The 19,739-nt window shown below is 41.8% G+C and overlaps 1 protein-coding gene and 1 pseudogene across 1 annotated transcript; one reads left to right on the plus strand and one right to left on the minus strand.

Annotated features, from left to right (window-relative positions):
- The first annotated feature begins 1,728 nt into the window (after positions 1-1,728).
- Positions 1,729-3,540, plus strand: LOC139927071 (nuclear RNA export factor 1 pseudogene; annotated as a pseudogene).
- Positions 3,541-5,377: 1,837 nt separating this feature from the next.
- Positions 5,378-14,862, minus strand: rhag (Rh associated glycoprotein). The gene is made up of 10 exons (XM_071919039.2): positions 14,567-14,862; positions 10,335-10,518; positions 9,664-9,814; positions 9,293-9,440; positions 8,824-8,990; positions 8,587-8,724; positions 8,021-8,142; positions 7,819-7,892; positions 7,628-7,701; positions 5,378-7,227 (listed from the first exon to the last, which is right to left on the minus strand). Exons 1-10 carry the CDS (start codon positions 14,739-14,741, stop codon positions 7,153-7,155), a joined length of 1,308 nt encoding a protein of 435 aa, XP_071775140.2. The 5' UTR covers positions 14,742-14,862; the 3' UTR covers positions 5,378-7,152.
- Positions 14,863-19,739: the final 4,877 nt, after the last annotated feature.

Raw genomic sequence — 19,739 nt, forward strand, 5'->3', positions numbered from 1 at the left:
GTAAGATCTGAATGTTCTCTGAAAGTTTCAATCACAAACTGATATCAGTCAAAATCCTAAATTGTTTTCCTATAATGTATATTTGCCTTGCCCTTGTTATTGAAGTTTTCATTCATTGTAACACATTTTCCTTCTCTGCTTCCAACCTATCTGTATCAAATGTGTTAAGCTTTTGGATGTCTAAATTTAGCTTTGTGCATCAGCAATCCTTTTGTCAGCACACTGTTTTAAAGACATTGATTGAAGGACAATGGCCGAACAAGGAGTGCATCTATGAGAACATACAATGAATTTATTTTTTCTTTCTATTTCAGGTGTCACTTGTGTTACATGTGGGGATGTATGACTTGCATTTTGTTTACTATGCACATCTGCAGCGCTTTATTCTTATAGATGATGCCAAATGATTACTATTTGTAATCTATGAGCCCTGACCTCTGAGTGTTGTTGGTAGACTTTATGTTGTTTACTTTTAATAAACTGGTGCCTCCATAACTGTTGTATTGCTTTCATAGTGCCATCATGTCATGACTTCAATTTGATTTGATTGAATGCACACTGCATATTGACCTGTATACAAGTTGCATGATCACTCCTTGATGTGAAAGATGCTTGGCTGCAGAATGTCAACTGTTATGAAGAGAAAATAGTGCAACGACCCAGAGGCATGAACAAGTTTCCTTTTATTTTCCTGAGCAATCTGTGACATCAAAGTAAAGATGCACTAGTAGTGAGGCTGGCTGCGTTAAGGAGAGGACAACGGCTCCACAGGTAGAATGCAAACGTCAACAGAGAACAATGCCCTTGTGCTATGAAAATAAATGAGAAGTTCATATAACATTCAACATTAATTTCTGTATGAAATGTATCACAGATCAGCAACCAAAAGAGATTCAAGCAATGTAGTTGTTTTATTAGTTTGTTATGCAACCTGGAATAAGCTTGTTCAGAACATATGTTGGGAAAAGATATGGTCTCTTCCTAATAGATATCTACTGGTTAACAAAGGTAAAGAAATTTCTTTTAAGATCATTCATCGCTGTTATTCTGTCAAGTCATTTTAGAGACTGTCTTCCATTTGTTTTGGACTTGTGATCACACTCGGAGTCTGTGGCAAGGCATCTGTCCCTACTTGAAGGATGTATTGTTGGATTTATACATTATAGCAAAGAATTAGAAATTAGAAAATGAATATTTTGTGTGTAATCTTATCATATTGCTGGCCAAGTTTTACATCCATAAATTCAAGGTCTTAAAAACTAAAACCCTTTTTTGTACCTTTAAACCATTAGAACATTATCTACCTCATGCAATAGAAAAGCTGTGAAAACTTTAAATTTGTGCTCCAAATTTAACATCTTAATGTAATGTTTACTGCACCATTTCCTTTTTGGATTCGTTTGTGTCAAGCTTTGTTTATAACCCCTGACGTTGTATGTTTGTTACTTTTTGTTACTGTATTGTTACTGCATTTATGCCTTTGGGTATTTCTGCATCTGATACTGATAAGGCCTATAATAATAAAAAAGAATCTACCAGCTGAATTGGAAGTAAACAACTCATTGTGATCACGTCACAATCACCTTTATGTCTAAGGTTAAGTTTGTGGAATGCTGAAGTATCGCACACATCGTCGCTTTCGTGTATCGTAAGACAGACAATTTTGGCCTTGTGAATATTATTTTTCATCCAGGATTGTGTTTTCGAACTAACGCTGTTCCCAGGAATATGGCGGACGGGCACGATGACAGAACCGGCCCGCAGTTCCGCAGAGGCAGAGACTCCCACAGGGGTCGGTCGGACAGCGACGGGTCCCGCAGGGACCGCCAGCGCGGAGGCCACTCCGGGAATTTCGGGGGCCCCGGACCACGGTCCAGGCTTGGCAATGACGCTGATGTAGCTTTGAGAGACAGCTCCCAGGACAGCGGCTCCCAGCGCAGATTCAACCCCTACGGAAGGCCCAATCAGAGAGCAGATGGGCGGGTTGACAGAGACTGGCGAGGAGGCGGTTGGAGAGGAGGAGACCAAGGAGGTGGAGGAAACAGTGGACTAGGGGAAAGCAGATCAGGCTGGTACAAAGTAACGATACCACATGGAAGGAAATATGACAAGAACTGGTTATTGACAGCTCTCCAGAGCATCTGCTCAGTACCCTACACACCTGAACATTTTCATGTTGACAGTCGCCGGGCCCATTTTTATGTGGATGATGCCGCTGCCGCCACTGCTCTGCACAAATGTTCCCACAAGATCACAGACGCAGATGGTTTTAAGGTGGCAGTATACGTCAACACCAGACCTCCTCCGTCCTTCCTCCTCTCTGACCTGAAGCCTGAACACTTGCCGCACCTGAAGCAGTGCATGGCAAAGCGCTTCGACGGCTCCCAGCAAGCACTTGACCTGAACAGCATCCAAACAGACTCGGACCTGGCGTCCCAGAACATTGAAGTCATCCTGAATAGGAAGACGAGCGTGGAGGCTGTGATCAAGATCATTGAGGAAAACATTCCAGAGCTGGTGCGCTTGAACCTGAGCAACAACCGTATTCACACATTGGACAAACTGGCTGAATTGGTGACCAAGACACCCAAACTGAAGACCCTCAACCTGTCCCACAATAGGCTGAGGTCGGACCGGGAGCTGGACAAGGTGAAAGGCCTGGAGCTGGTGGAGCTGTGGCTGGTCGGGAACCCCCTGTGTGACCTGTTCAAGGACCAGGCCTCCTACATCAGTGCTGTGCGGCAGAGGTTTCCCCAGCTTCTCAAACTGGATGGCCTGGACCTCCCCCCACCCACCGCCTTCCCCCCCTTCAAGGACAGCTGTTTTGCCTCCGATGAAGTCAAGGCTTTCATCCTTCGCTTCTTGGAAAAATATTACAGTATCTACGACTCAGGGGACAGACAGCCTCTTCTGGACGTCTACCATGATGGAGCTTCCTTCTCCCTTGTGACACAGAACCCCTCCAGGAGCGGTCTGGGAGAGTACCACAAAGACAGTCGAAACCTGAAGCAGATCAAAGACTCCACGATGCGGTCTCGCCTGCTAAAACGCACGCGAGTAAACGTGGTGGCTTTCCTCAACGAGCTCCCCAAGACTCGGCATGACCCTGCCTCCTTCACTGTTGACGTGAACACCTGCACGAATACACTGCTGTCATTCACAGTGAGTGGAATTTTCAAAGAAGTGGACGGTAAATTGCGGGAGTCCACTAAGGCCTTCTCTCGAGTCTTCACCGCCGTCCCTGCCGAGAATTCTGGTTTGCGCATAGTGAACGACCAGCTTTCCATCCGGATGGCCACAACAGAGGAGACCCGCCCAGCCTTTGCGGCCCCCGCCCCGCCACCGTCTTGCAGCCCGGTGCCCACCCTCACTGCACCGCAGCAGGAGATGCTCTCGGCCTTCTCCCTGAATTCCGGCATGAACCTGCAGTGGTCCCAAAAGTGTCTACAGGACAACGAGTGGGATTTCAACAGAGCTGCACAAATGTTCACCCTGTTGAAGACGGAAGGCACGATCCCTGATGTTGCATTCACAAAATGAATAAATAAATGATGCCTTCTGTGAAATAATAATCGTTTCAGTGCACTGTCATTTTATTTATATGGATTTTTTGTTTGATCCTTTTTCTTTCTTTGCCTTGTTTTATTAAAGCTGATGTAGACCAAAAAAACCCCCCCCAAAAAACAAAGCTTATGAAGCATTGTCGTTGCCCCTACAAATAGCCCTTTAGAGGTCCCATATTGTGCCTCTTTCATTATAAAGGAGTTGGAGTTGAATCTAAACATCGCAAAAGTATCAAAATGCATGGTAGTCAGCTCACTAGTGTTTAGTATTCTACCTTGCTCAACTTAAGGGTTTTGTCCATCCACCACAAAGCAAGTTAACCACGCTTAGCAGACTGTGTTGATGTAGCTTTCTGCAGGTTGGGAAGTTAACTTCAGCAGCCAGGTAACCTCAGGCTAATGTTACATCAGTATGACCCAATGTCAAAGGCAGTGTGAGGTGAGCCTGAACTTGTGCCAGCGTATTCTAACATTTGCTGTCTCTGCATACCAACCCTGAAAGGTAGTACATTCAAAAGTGAAACTGGCAAGTGAAACGTGTCACATTCCGGTTAGGGGGTAACGATAACCATCTAACCTCCATCTAACCTCCTACATTCTTTGGAGATTAGATGAGAATGACAACTGGGAGAATAGAGAAGCATTTAAACATAGATCTATTGCATCTTGATGAATCCTTCACTTAAAAATTTCAAATATTTTTTATAAATAAGACCAGGCATGTGGCAGTAAAAGTTCATGAAGAAAAGGTAATTTACAAAACAATGTAAGGCACTTCATTTTCCCTATCAAAAATAGAAAAAGCTAAAAAAAAAAAAGTCTTCATATCATGTGTGTGTTACCCAGCATCAGTGGGTTAAAGGCTGCATTAATTAATTAAATTAAAACAAGCCATCAGCCAAATACTGGTGATTTTGACAGTGACAGGTAAGTTGCTTAACCAGCTGCTTTGCAAGGTTCATATCTGAAAGTCACATTTTTCTGATAAAACTGTGAAAGTGGCTGGTGAAAGAAAAAGTTTTCAGTCCTGAAATGCATCATGTCCTTGCAGTGTTCATTGTTGTGGTGCAGTGTTCGTTGCAGTGTTTCACATCCAGGTTCCTGATGTGAAAGATTCTTGGCTGTAGAATGTCAACTGTTATGAAGAGAAAATAGTGCAAGGACCCAGAGGCATGAACAAGTTCCCTCTTATTTCCCTGAGCAATCTGTGACATCAAAGTAAAGAAGCACTAGTAGTGAGGCTGGCTGCGTTAAGGAGAGGACAACGGCTCCACAGGTACAATGCAAACGTCAACAGAGAACAATGCCCTTGTGCTATGAAAATAAATGAGAAGTTCATGTAATATTCAACATTAATTTCTGTATTTCTGTACATGGCAAATGAGCAAAGCTCTGTGCAACCAAGTGCAGGAAGTAAGTGTATAGCAGTAGGTAATAATTAGTACCTATACTGCTATACAATGGTGCTGATTCATATAGATCTGATCTGGTGTAGCTAGACTTTCACTGACACCAAGCAGACAAGCAGCTACATCAGCTAACGGGATAGCTCATCTTTAGCAGGCTGCAAGTACTCACAAACATTTGAGGGAGATTGTGGAAACCATGTCAAGTTCAGTTCAATTTACTTTAATTCTTTAAATGTTAATTTAAACAAAAAATAATTCATCCTCACATCCAAAAAGACAGAATCGGCACATGCTGATCTACAGCATAGATAACATATTTCAATAGTGAAATTTAAGGAAGCCAAAATATTCTAAAATTTCCAAAAATTATTATTATGAACACAAAAATACACAAATAAACACTGGTATTGTATAAAAACATATTTATTATGACAGTATTAGTATATTATACAAACATAGAGCACATGTCCACTGTATAAAAAAAACAAAGTCTTGATGCTTTGTGGCGTTCTGGGCATCATGAATCTTTTGACAACTGAAATACTATTAATTAATACTATGTGTAGTCAGTTTCATCCAGCCCTGCTTTGACTATAGTTTGATATTTAACATACTAAAAACTTTCCTACAGCACTCCAACACTGTGCAACTAAATGGTTTAAAATAAATCTAGTAGAGCAAGTGAGAGATGTCTGCTGTCTAAGGAAAAGTCGTGGTGTTTGGTTTCAAAAATCATAAATCAAAAGAATCCAACAAGAACTAGCGCACTGATAAAAAAGAAAGAAATCCAAAATAGGCCAACTGATGCAAAAGGCCTAACATTTATTTACATACAGTACAAAAGTGACAAAAAAGTGACTGATGATGATCTATGACCAAAACATTATCTGTTGTGCACTTTGTCACTTTTGCACCGTATGTAAATAAATATCAGTTTTGCATCACATTGGCCTGTTTTGGATTTCTTTCTTTTTTATCAGTACACAAGTTAATTACTTTTTGGATTCTTTTTAAAAAGATATCTGAAATATATTCAGTACCAATTGCTCGTCTTTAACATTGCAGGGACTCAATCAAACTGACTTTGTCAATTCATCTAAAAACCAAACTGTACATATGAGATTACACTGGATGTAAATACAATACAGGAAAAAATAAGAACCTTTTGCCCAGTGACAGCCAGTCTGACGCCAAATGCATGGCTCTGAATCTGCCTCATTAGACTAGAGACATCGCACAGCCTCAGACAGGTAGAAAATACTGTGAGACGTTGGAAGCCGAGCCACTTTAAGGTTCATGAGTTGCGAGAGCGTTATGCGACTATCCCTGCCCATGTCAGAGCCGTGCTGAAGCGGCTGCTGCTCACCTCACACACCTGACTCTGGCTCCTAGCAGTAGGACTGGGCTCCAGTGAGGTAACCTGACAGCCGACCAAAGACACTTTATGACTCTGTCTTTGGTCTGAGGCTCAGCGCAGATACACGTCAGTTGTATGGAAATATAAAAGAATGTATAAAGGAAATATACACTATACTAATAGCCTAAAACATGCTTTTACACTTTTGATAATATAAAAAGAAAGAAAGATAAAGCTTATTGAAGCAGTTAGGTGTCAGCAGTGAAGCAATGGTATAGCCTACTATGTTTCCTAAATTCAGTGTACAAAAAAATCCCTGAAAGTTGCTGTTCTAATGGGATAATCCATGTCTTAATTGTGTTTTGTTGTTATCAATTCTCAAAGTCAGATAGCTAACGTACTGTAAGCATATGTTGGAGACTTGTTTGTGTAAACCTCATTGTGGCAAACATCAGCTATTTTAACCATATTCAATACTGCTAATGGTGTATAGATTTTTACATTCACTGACAAATTTGAATTTTCAGCTGTACTATGATGAAAAATAATGCAGACTTTATTATGTCACACATAAAAAGTGTGACACAATTTCCCTGATTAGTGTAGTTGAGAAGAGATGCATAAGTATGGATATCATTATTTACAAAACAGTTAACAAAATTTGACCCAACAACATATTTTTTGTCAATGGGTCGATTAAATCCACTTGTTTTTTTTTTAACACGAGAATAAAACTGACAAATTGACATTTGTGGCCATCGTTTAACTGGTTAATGATTCTTTACTTCTTCATCTCTAGTTCAAATGGGTGATGGGCGACTCTTTAAGCCTCTGCCTTGTTCTTGGAATGATCTGCATGAGCCAAGCTCTCCTCGTTCTCCTCCTCCTCCTCGGGAACCTGGAAAACAGGCACCCAAATCATTTGTCTGTACCACTAATAGGGAACTGAATAACACATGGGTATATATATGATACAGGCACCAGACAGCATTTGCAAATGATTCTTGGCATTTGTTTAACCTTCTTGCATTACTACCTTTACCACAGAGGACAAAACAATACCAGACAGTTCAGACAATAAAAGGAAAGTATTTGAAAGGCAATCTAGTCTATTTTTTCTATGTCTGATAATATCTGAATTGTACTGATGCAGTGAACCACATCCATCTGATATGATACCAAAACCACAATTTTAATGAAAAGAATATTGGGATACCTATCAGTTGTTGTATCTATCAGTTGTGATGCTAGACAATGAGGAGCTAGAGATAATATTTATGAGGAATGGGGTTTCTTACCTCCCAGTAAATAGAATCATCAAAGCAGTTCTGGTCGGGAGGCTGTCCCCAGAACGGCAGCTTCATTATAAAACCTTGAATGAAGAAGGAAATGATTCATCGTTCAATCATCCTGCTGCCTTTCTATCCAGTGACAAAGCATGTTCACTTTCATAACTACCTAGTCACTTTTATTTTCCATCCCCACCCACCTGTAATAGCTCCTCCAACCAAAGCAAACCCGAGGGACGAAGCCAAGGCAGCAGCTTGCATGGCAGCATCACCACTGAAGTGGAGGAGGAGGAGGAGGAGGACACAGGAGTTACAAACTGAAGTCGAAAACGACTCCAAATACACAGTATGTTTATGTGTATGTGTACATATGAGACTTGTGGTGTGTGAGATAGCCCTTACCCCTCCTTTTTCCCCAAAGCCACAGCCACGATGCCCGCCAAGCCCCCCAGGATGCCAGGCATGCCGTGCAGATTGTGGACACCGCAGGTATCCTGGATGCCCACGCTGGATGCCAGGATGGGCTGCAAGGGAGAAAGAAAGAGGCATCTCATTGCAACTAAAGGAGTGTCTGTAGAGTTTGATTTGGAAATGTGAAATGTACTGTATGTTTTGAAAAAAAAAAAAAAGAAAACAGGTCACGAAGTTCAACATTCAGTATCTCTAAAATAGAGAGGATCCTGTCTGTAAAAGTGCTATTGTTTTTTTGGCAAACAAAGACTAAAATTCTCTATCTTACCATAAGTTGTCTTAAATTTGTGCTATTAATTGCTTCATAAGAGTTGGTGTTCCTTTTTTCAAAAAGCGGATGTCTCAATTGGTGAGAAAACTCTTATATTCAAATAAATGTGAAGCTTACACCTCTAATTTCCCAAACTTTTTAAAGCATCCATTTGAAACTACAACTAAAATCTTTAACCACCTTTGACACAGTTTATTTCGCATCTTTGGTTTGACCTTCAACTCACAGTGAGGTACTTGAAGCCCAGGGTAGAGATGATGCCAGCCACTAATCCAATCAGCATAGCCCCAAATGGCCCGATGTTCATGTCAGCGCAGGTTCCCACGGCAACGCCTCCAGCCAAGGTGGCATTTTGAATGTGGACCTACAGCAGGTGCAGAGGTAAAACAATGAATTGATCACATTTGTTTTTATAAATCCTGGAGCTAATGCTGCTCTGAATATTGAAGGAAGGGAGTCTGACCATGTCCAGCTTTCCTTTGTGCTCCACCAGGCTGGAGACGGCGTAGGCAGAGAGCACACAGGCAGACAGAGACAAGTAGGTGTTGATCACCGCCGTGAGCTGGGTGAAGCCCGGGTCAGCGATGGCCGAGTTGAAACTGGGCCAGAACATCCACAGGAAGACAGTTCCTGTAGAGGAGGGCAATGAAGAAATCAAAACACAGTTTAAGATAAGCATAGCATCTGTGGATATGTTTATTAATGTTATTTTTGACGAGCAGAAATGCATAGGGAGGTCACTATGGCTTTATCAGTGTGTGTGCTGCATGGTTATTTGAGTCCACTAGGTGGCATCAGTCACACATATGGGGGAGGCCAGTGAAGAACAGCACCAAGGCAGTGAGGGGAAAGCCAAGCCAAGACAGAACACATTAATGCTGTCAGCTGATGATTAATAAATTCATCTAATTTACAGTGGAACTGGCTCTTACCGATCATGGCGAACAGATCAGAGTGGTAGACAGATCCGTCGTTCTCGTGTCCATTCCTTAGCCCTGGTCGGTAAAGCACTCGAGCCACTGCCAGGCCGAAGTAGGCTCCGAAGGCATGGATGATCATGGATGCTCCGACATCATTAGCCTGTGAAGGAAAGGCGAGGAAAGGTCATATCAATCCAATCATATCAATGCATATTTTACCCAAGTAATATGTTGGAAAATTGGTATTCATCACTCTCCGGCGCAGTTCATGCAATCAAGGTTCCCGTCCATAATTCAGAAATTCATGAGGAGCAATAGCTGTGTTTTGGCGGTGTATTTCATCCACATGTGCGTGTGTCATATCTGTGTCACAGTGTACTCACACCAAGGATTTCAGCCACCAGATGCTCGTTGATGGAAAAGATGGTGATCTCCAGCACGGTCATGATGAGGAGCTGCACTGGGCTGGTTTTACCCAGAACCGCTCCGAAGGAGATCAGAACTGTGGCTGTGCTGAAGTCTGCATTGATGATTCTTTTGGGGAGGGAAGACAACAAGCCATTAGGAAAACAGACATTTGGGAAAAACAGGAGAGAGAGGAGGCGTAACACAAAGACACAAAGTTTTCATTTATTGTTTTAGTTTATAGTTTCATAATGTGGGCATTGTGAAGCCCTTTGACACTGTAACTATGATTAAGGGCTATACAAATCAACTTGAAGTATTAATGCTGGAGAAGATCTTTTGACCATAATCTCAATGGTGTTATGATCATGATCAAGATATGTTTTCCTCCTTCCCATGTATGCATAGAAATCTTTTTTGTGACATAAAAGTTAGAAGTTCAATTCCCCAGACTGGCTGGGAAGATCTGGAAAACCCTCAACAACTACCACAACTGCTGCATCAGAGCTACTCAGTGCCAACAGCTAACAGTAGAAGACACCGGTTGTACTGGGCATCTCCCAAGTGGGAATGTGTGGAACTGCATGAAGGTGAACTGCTCGGCAAACCCTTCCCTGCATAAATAAAGGTTAAGAGGAGACAACAGTACTTGAAGATGTTGACTTTGATCTTGCCGTCCGTCAGGTGCCAGATGCCCTGCATGAGGAGGCCCCACTGCAGGCCGAAGGCGGCCAGGAGCAAGTTGACGCCCACGCTGCTGAAGCCATATCTCTTCAGGAAGGTCATCAGGAACCCGAAGCCGATGAAGATCATTACGTGGACATCCTGGAACACTGGAGGCAGAGGGGAAGGGAGGTCAGGTCTATGACAGTGGGATGACAGAGGCTCGCTTTGTAAGACTCCTACCTCAACTAAAATTGAATCAGATAAACTGCTCCGTGATATCGTAAACTGCCTTAGGAATTTGCCATTTGCCATTGAAACTCCTGTTAATGGTTGTATTCTTTTGACGTTCTAGCTTAAAATGATTCATCGGCCAGTTATTGGGCTTCACAGAAGTCATTCCCTAGGAGGGGCTGGGTTGTCAGACCTGACTTGCCAAAGGGCAAGGCAATTCAATTACGCCCTGAATGGGATTCTGGGAAAGGTCCCCTGCTGATCTTGTTGGGATCCTAGTTTCTCCATTAACTCCACATGATCTTAATAAGTTTAAACATATGAAGTCTCAGGGGGGAAGGGACATTTAACATATTCTTCCCTGTTAGTTTCAGTTGTTGGAGATGAGAGTCTTTGGAATGTGTTTGGATTATGTTAAGACAACCGTCCTTTGTCTCACTACCCATGCTTGGTGTTTTCACTATATTTTTGGCAGTAAGAATGCACAAAAGTTCTCACTTTGCTTTGCACATCAGGATACAAGCTTATGTATGCAGAGATAATATATAACTCAAGATGAAGACTAGTTGTTTGAGGAGACATTTCTTGAGAACTGGGCCCTCCACGTCTCGAAGAAAGATTCCCATACGCCATTTGTCTCGATATGATTCACCTCATGTGGGAAATACATCAGTATGGATGTGTGTGCAGCCTGGAAAACAATAGGCCTCATTTCCCCAGTTCGCAGTGAGCATGGAGGTGACCAGGATTGTCTAGACAGGACTTTCTCAGCACACACTTAGATAATGGAAGGAAAGGTGTTTGTCGCTGCACCTCAGTCTTACAAAACTTTACATCCGTTTCCGTTTGATGGACACTTCTATCTAAAGCCCCTTTCGTTACTGTGAGTGCATACATTTTAAGTATACACTTTGCCAATTTAATGTTTCCATCTATGGCTAGATAATAGATAGGAGGAAAAATGTATACATATCATGCAATATTTCCATGCATACCACATAGCAGCTCTAGAATGATAGAATAAGTAAGTAGGTTACACTCTTCTTCACCCATTTTCATGGACTATGTGTACATGCACTGCAGCAAGTCAATTTTAAATATGATTATGACTGTATTCTCATTAAAACATGAGACATGTAAACACCTCAATCTAATTGAGTAGGTGAGAATCAGAGAATTTGAATTGCGAAAACATGATCGCTTTAGTCCAGATGTGTGTTTTGTTAGGTTGCCAAACCTGCCTAAAATACAGGATACTTAATGTATTGAGTTCTTTATGCTCTGGGATGTTACAGGCTGCATTATAACCTTCCAGCATTATCCAACCTCCTCCCATCTGCTAGAAACTCAATCAGCCCCGTAATTAAATTCAGAGCTGTGGTGTAGTAGTACATATGGTGGTGTTAGTAGTACATATTTAGAATATATTTGTAACTGGGAATATCTACATGTCTGTTGTTAATAAAGCCAGAGTAATCTTTTCATTTAAAGGATTTTCTATCCATCGTGACCTGAGGTTCATCATCCTCTCAGAGCTTTGATGATTCATGATAGATTAGAATGAGCAGATGGACAAAAGGACGGGAGTATGGGGTCAAAAGTTGTGCCAGAAAATTAAACTTATCGAGAGGCTGCATGACTCAACCAGAACAGAATACCAAAAGTGTTAGTGGTGACAAATCCTGTATAATCAAAGTATAATCAGCCAATACTGAACATACAGATGGGGTTGTAAGAACTGTGAATAGTGGTGTGATTTGTCTTAAATCTGTGTGCCCTACAAATTGCCCTTTGACCCCCACCACCCCAACCCTCGTCTCAGCTGGGTGACTAAAACACTAAATGACTAAAACATGCTATAGTGGTAGGGGCCATAAGTGAACAACACAGTTGGGATGGAGAGGAGGTAGATTTGGAAAGCTGCCACACTGACTGGCTCCACGCCCAGATGTTAGGTAATGTTTGGTAATCCTCTATAGGTTTGGGTGAGCCAAGGAGAGGGAGAATCCCCACTGGACCTAGAGAGTACGTGTATATGTTCAAAGGAGTGGTGTCAAGACGGCAACTTCTGCAAAGAGAAAATTATATCAACACAAAATATCATTTCTGGATGGCTTTAGTTTTCAAAGCAAGGATCTTTTTTTTTCATATCGGAGCTCCTCGAGCAACTCATTTGTCCGCCTTTGATGTTTTCATTCTGCAAATCAAATCCCTGTTGAGATCAAATCCCAAGGTCGTTTTTTCCCCAAGAATCTTCATTGGAAACTTATTTAGTATTTCATCAGACCAGAATCCCCAGACTCATTTCTATCTTTTCAATTTGACTGATTTGCCCCTTGATAGTATTGACCCCCTCCAAACCGCATTCCTCTGCTTATTTCTCTTGCTTTGAACCTATAATTACAGACGTCTGGTATGTGCTCTATAGATGATGTCTCTGCACGCAGCAGCAAGCACCTGATGCTTTTTAGTGGTTTATCCAAATTATTTTTCAAAAGGTGGAAACTTTGGTTGATTTAACCTAATTCAAATTGTCCTGTGCATTACTGAGCCTGTCATGTAAAAGCCAGTTTGAGTTTGCCTTACAGCATTAAGGCTGAGCATATTTTCCACTTAAGATGAGCTGTTGGCATATACATTTTCCGGTAATATAGTCCTCTTTTACTTTGCATTGTATCAATTAGAAGCTAAAAAAAAGAGATTTACTGCCATTTACTACCAGTCAAAAAAATCTCCTCTGCAATTAAAAGATGTTAAATGACCTAACTATTTGCAGGTACTTCTATGAAAATATCAAACTGGCTTTTACATGACAGGCTCAGTAATGCACAGGACAATTTGAGCTGAGCTAATCTCTATGGGTCAAACCTGCCCCACCCAATCATGAGCAGACATTCACTGTAAGCCAGCAGACCGCTTGTGGTTCCAGCTATCTAAATAGAGATAAGGACTATGACACTCGGGGGGCCAAGAAACACTTTCAAGTGTGGAAAAACGCTCTATAATCGATTCACTAATCATAGTTTAAACAAACAAGCAGGCTGCAAGTATCTAGATCTTGTTTTTCTTGAAGAATACTGATGAACAAGCCATGGATGTGTTCCACGATTTATAACATTTCACGGTTTAACGCGGGGGAAGTTTGGTTATTTTCCTGCCCCACCTCCTGTCTATCTGTGTCCAACCGCTGTAACCTTTGTGTATAGACCTTACTGTAAATCACATGTGACAGAAAGTGGGGACTCGCCACCGTATGAGGGCTGACTCTCCTCTGCTGGATTTACTTAGCTGCTCTATTGCATGTGTGACTACAGAAGATACTTGTGACGGACTAAAATGCAACCCCATGACTCCTCTTATTGCACTCAGCAGACCTGCTCTGCAAATACCACTGTTTCCACCAGTCTACCAATTTTTCTATTTCTGTGCGTGTGCAATTGCTTGGAAAATTCCACCCTAAAACAGAATTAATATTATTCCAGTGATCGCATATCAGGTTTACTCAATAAGTGTGAACATCTCCCTCTCTCAAAGCCAAAGACTAGAGAACCAAGCTAACCTGTGTAGAAAGTTCTTTTTTTAACAGAAATATATATTTTTTTATATTATTTACACTTATTTTTAACACTTCTAAAACCAGACAAATTGCCTATATCCCAGGAAAATCACCCTCAGTACCTTCACAACCTCCACAAAGCTGCACTTTCATTCATTATCAATGGACCAACTCCAGAAACTGTTGCTTGATGAACTAACACAGCAGGATCTTGTCTCTTTCATTTCTAGCTTTGAGAGAGGAGACTTGTTCATATTCACAAACCCTCAACAGCAATGTGTGACAAAACATACACAAATAAAATACAAAATGATAATCCATCCTTTTTACATGTACCTCCCCCCTCCCTCTTCAAAAATAGTCTATTAACCAAATGTCCGATGAAGCCTCCATTGCATCCCTCAGTGAGCAGCCCCAGGTAGACTTACTGGGGTAGAGGTTCATGGGATTCTCCTCATGGTCGGTGGTGTTGGAGTGGCCGTGCCCGTGACCCTTGCCGTCATCATAGACCACAAACACGGCAAACAGGATGATGGTGATAATCTCCAAAGTCAAGGCCACGATGGGGAACTTCAACCTCATGTTGGTGGCGTACGCAGGCATCCTGAGTTCAACTCTTGTCTATCTCTTGCTGTCCCACTTTCTGACTCACACACACACACTCTCTCTCTCTCTCCCTCCTTATCTGTCTTTTTGGGGGTTGTACTGGTGTGAAGGGAGGGAAGAAACGGGTGTCTGGTTTTAAATTGGTGCAGGGTTCGTGGTGGCCAATGACAGGGCAGAAGAGAGGGGCCCGAGCGGTTAACTCCCCCCTCCTGCCCTTTGCTCACGGGGATGGGTTTCCTCTCTGGACGCTGTTAACTCTGTTTTAAACAGGGGACAAAACACAAGACACTGGCAAAACACAACGTAATGACGCCCGGCCAGCGGGCGGACATGAGAGACACGCTTAATGAGCTTTTTCCCACTCATTTTTCACTGTCAAAGTAATGTTTGTTGACTTGTGGACTTAGATGTTCAGACCAATGCATTTGTTTTTCATGCGTCAACATATAGCAAAGGAAAATCAATCAAAATGTAAGAAAATTTAAATATGAAAAAACTGAAATGCCTCTTCAAAGGGATATTTTTTGCTTCTTTGGCTTGCTCAGTAAAAAATAGTACTCATACTGTTTTGCCCTGGTTTCTCTCTTATAAAATGATTTTGATATCATTGGAGACACTTTGATATTTGTCAGTTTAGATTTCATCATTACGTTTACGTATTCCCTTGCTTCATTTCCCATTGGAAACCATCCAAGTTGAAGTCTCTTGGTGACATGCAGGTTCTGATCCAGTAAGTGGCTCCCACACTGTATGTGGTGACAATCTGAGGCCTCCTGCTAAAATTACCTCGGGCCAGAGGTCCTTCAATTGGGCTACGAGCCTTATGAATGAGCAGCGTATTCAATCACTGCCAGCGACACATTTCTGTTTGTCTTGGAGCTCGGCTTTGGCGGACATTTTCCCAGACCTGTGGGAAATTACTTCCAAATGTTGAGAGATATCAGAAACTCAGCATTACTGCCAGTACTATTCTCTCTCTCACTCTCTCTCTCTCTCTCCCACACACACACACACACACACACACACACACACACACACACACACACACACACGCCTCCAGATATTCCCAACACAGTTTTTCTTATTGACATTGCTCATTATTCAATCAGTGTGCAGAGTATTGCATTAATTTACTGCATTTGGCAGATTAGAGTTTCAGTCATACAAACATTTCACAGAGGCAGAGCTGCTGTGAAGGTTGAAATAATCTCATTGGTTAGTTAAACCTCAACGGGCAGAGCCAAAGAACCACAGTTTTTGTACAAAAGGGTGATTAGGTCACGGACATTTTAATGACTTGCTCTATAATTAGTTGTAACGTTAATTGTCATTTAATCAACTCCTGTGTTTACTGGCTGATAAATGAGTCAATCATTCCAATGATCAATATGAATGCCCCTTTACTCCACCCTATTCAGTAGTCTAATTCAGCCAGTTCTTCACAAGATTACACAGAGTGGATTGTTCCTACAGTGTCTTTCTTTATAGTTAATAGTACAATTTCAGGGTGTTCCTTAGTTCCTTTTCTCCTTAAAGTGTGAGTCCTTGAAATCTAAGTAAGTAGTTTTTCTCCTACAGTTTTAGTTAGCTAACTGGCAAACTTACATGGCTCTGGCCAAAATATACCCTAGTATTAGTCATTTTTTCAGTTAGTAGCAAGAGTGCTAGGTTTCATAATATTAGCTACTTCTTTTCTTACCTGTTGCCTTTTTCACTGGGCTTCAGTCTAATGTTACTTAGCCAGAAAAACTGTGGTTCTTTGGCTCCGCCCACTGAGGTTTTACTAACCAATCAGATTATCTCTGCCTCCAGAGCAGCTCTGCCTCTGAGAAATGTTTGTCTAACTAAAACTCCAATCTGCCAGTATTTGACCCAACATTATGTCTGTAGTTAGAGATCTCAAACACTGAGGATCAGCCTCTCTCTGCTCAGCTGCCATTTATCTTTCAGTGTTTTGACCGAGAGCGTGAGAACTATTTACACATTGTCAAGATCAATAACAGCAAATGGACTCTCATTTCACAGTAGGGTATCCCAGAGGTGCCTCAGTGCTCTTAGGTTGTTTCTTTTGTAAACATCTCTTAACTTTGCCTATATGATTCAGTTTCCCCATCAGACAGATGGCAAGGCCTGCAGGCCGATGTTGGCAGCATGCTGATGTCCTGATTGTCATTGGCAAGGGGAAAGGGAGGATTTTCTGCAAGTACAAGTATTCTAGTAACTGTACTTGCCTTTATTTGTACTTTTACTTGTGCTTTAGTATTTAGTAACTTTTATTTTTAGACATAAGAGAAGTGAATAAAATAACATAAATAAATAATAAATAAATCTGTCATTTACACTAAAACACAGTCATTCTGAAATGTTCCTCTTAATTGATAGGCTAGTAGCTTTATTAGAAATAGACCATATACCCAAACTAATGTATGTATTTGAGGGATTTTTTTAGTAAGCCACTCTTTTACTCACTCTTGTTTCACTCCTTTAGTGCTGTGCCAACACAGAGAAATCTAGTTCCAAGAGAGGAGTTTACCAATGAGCCAATCATGTCGTATTACGTCAAATTCTGGCCGCCCCTCTTTTCTGTAACACGCTCTGTCAGTCTTTCCTCACTCAAGAATTGGGTAATTTCATCAAACAAACCCAGTTACTGCTAGTGGAAATAGATGTGTTGGCCTCTGTTTAGGCTTACAGAATCAGAGAAAGCTGGAACATGAAAGCAACAAGGCAGAGAGAAAAAAACAGCTAAGTATTTTTTTTTATCGAGTCCAATCGCCGTTTTAATCTAGCCTCCCTGTGAACTTCACATTGCAGGAAAGCCATTAAGCGAATTATCTGCGTTCACTCACAGCCCACCGTAAAGCCCAGATCTGTGGAAAATAAACAAGCCATCAGGCCTAAATGCGCTCCCATCCTTTGTCTGGGATCCCCACGTGCCGTTACGCAACGTACACTACAGACCGCTCTGATGTTCTGCTGCTCTGAAACCAGACCTGCTGTACAGTTGACACACAGTTCACTTGGTCTATCTGTCACAGACCTGAGCCTCGATGTCATGGCAATGACATTTGGAAATTCTGGGATGAAAGAGAGTGGAGAGTAGGGGGATGATAGACGACGGCTTTAATGCGCTCCGTTTCTCCGGGTCAGGACATTCCTCCACGGCCCTTCTTCACCACTCAGCTGCAAAGGTCAAAAAAGGGTTACGGAGTAGGACAGGGCAAAATATCCATATGTGTTTTATTGTTTATTATCGTGTCACAAAATAATTTCTGAAATATTCGAGAATGTCAGTTGAAAATTACATGTGTAGTACCATGTAATCCAATAATATAATGAACATCAATTATATTATTTAACGTGATTTTCCATAAGTACTGATGCATGTGGATATTGAACAAAATTCCTTCTGATTATTCATGCTATTCATTGTCTTCCATATCACTCAGCCTTATTTCAGAGGCTGGCTGCCTCACATTTTTTCCTAATAATCCTCTTTGATGCAACTGCTCTAATAAACAGTTAGGCTATTTTTCTCCCATCCAAGGGTGTCTTGATCATATTTGTCAATTAAGGAAATCTTATTAACCTTTATCTGAACTGTAGGCGTAAACAGATTTGACCACAAGTCAGTTTTGTCATGTGGGATTTATTTATGGAGACAAGTCGGCCCATGGATAGGAATTCTGTGACTTAAATACCGCTTGATTTCATATATGAACAACGGATAGGCAGTCACTCATAGAATTCGGAGTACATATCTTTCACCTGGTGTTTTGACCGTCCTGACTAGTGAGTGGAACCACCTTGCGGTTGATATTTTGGTACGCGCATTCCTCCGTGTGTCTGTGTTTGTTCAGCCCTTTCTCTTTCTCATGCAAAGGTCAGCTCCACATGCATCCTCAGTGCGTGACCTAACCCCTAAAACATTAACTTCTTATCACTCCCACAGAGGACCAGTAGTTTCTCCTGAACCTCACACTGCATGACACAGACCTCTGCATGCCTCCGGTTGGACATTCAGGAGAATCACCGCAACATTCCTCAGTTCTGAAGGATTCTTACACATAGAGATCTTGCGCCTGAGTAGAAACAGAATCCAGTCGGTGCGATGGACGAAACCCAGGTCTTCTCTCCTCATTAATCAAAACTGTGATGAAATCAGGCCCTTCTTCTGGGTGGAGACGGAGCACTGCATGCGATGGAGGGTTGGGGGCAATAAAGTAACATCAGGCATCCCATAAAGCTTCCCACATAAGTGTGCGTGAGCTCCAAGGAGCGTAACCTCTCTGTGTGTATCTTTAATAATCCAGCCTGATTTATAAGGCCTGTTTGGCAGAATGAGGAATAACAGGATGAGAACATGATTCTCCAATGGATGCAGGCCCCACCTCAAAGTGAGGGAGTGGAGATACTGTGAACTCTTGTGTGTCCACCGGGAAACTCTTGTTGCAGCGCTAGTTTCGCTTTGTTGTTATTTTCATTGGAATGGAAGTGCTGCTGCAGGTTCAGAACAGCGCTGAGGGCTTAGCATGCCTGTAGCACTCGGAATGCAGAGGTAGAAGTTAAAAATATTTCATCTTTTCGTGAAAAGTGCTGTGCATACTATACAACATCTGTTAAGACCTGCTAAAAAAGAGGTACCCAGTATCCACAGAGGTTCAGTACAGCTAGTTTGTGGACAAATTACTGAGGCAATGTGCAAGAAATGTCAGGAATTTTATTTTCAAACGCTTCTAAGAAAAAGAATACTGATCTAACCAAACTGGTCAGGTCCTAAAACTATTTTTTTTAGAATTTGTGAAAATGGACCCAGATGTATTTGCAGGGTCCTGCATTGCACAAGAAGTATTACCAGCATACATTTTAGGACACACATCCTAATTTGCAGTTTGATTCTTCATATCCATCTGAGACAAACATACAATACAAATATGCATTTCACCAGAGGGGTCAAAGGTCAGGGTCAGTCTGCAGCAGCACCCATGGAGCAGG

This window comes from Centroberyx gerrardi, chromosome 18 (assembly GCF_048128805.1).
Source record: "Centroberyx gerrardi isolate f3 chromosome 18, fCenGer3.hap1.cur.20231027, whole genome shotgun sequence".
Taxonomy (NCBI): Eukaryota; Metazoa; Chordata; class Actinopteri; order Beryciformes; family Berycidae; genus Centroberyx; species Centroberyx gerrardi.

Excerpts from the sequence above, each read along its gene's own strand:
- rhag (XM_071919039.2), bottom strand. The coding sequence starts at position 14,741 with ATGCCTGCGTACGCCACCAACATGAGGTTGAAGTTCCCCATCGTGGCC. Across the intron at positions 9,441-9,663 it reads TGGTGGCTGAAATCCTTGGT|GCTAATGATGTCGGAGCATC; the intron begins GTGAGTACACTG and ends TTTCCTTCACAG. Across the intron at positions 8,143-8,586 it reads TGGGCTTCAAGTACCTCACT|CCCATCCTGGCATCCAGCGT; the intron begins GTGAGTTGAAGG and ends TCTCCCTTGCAG.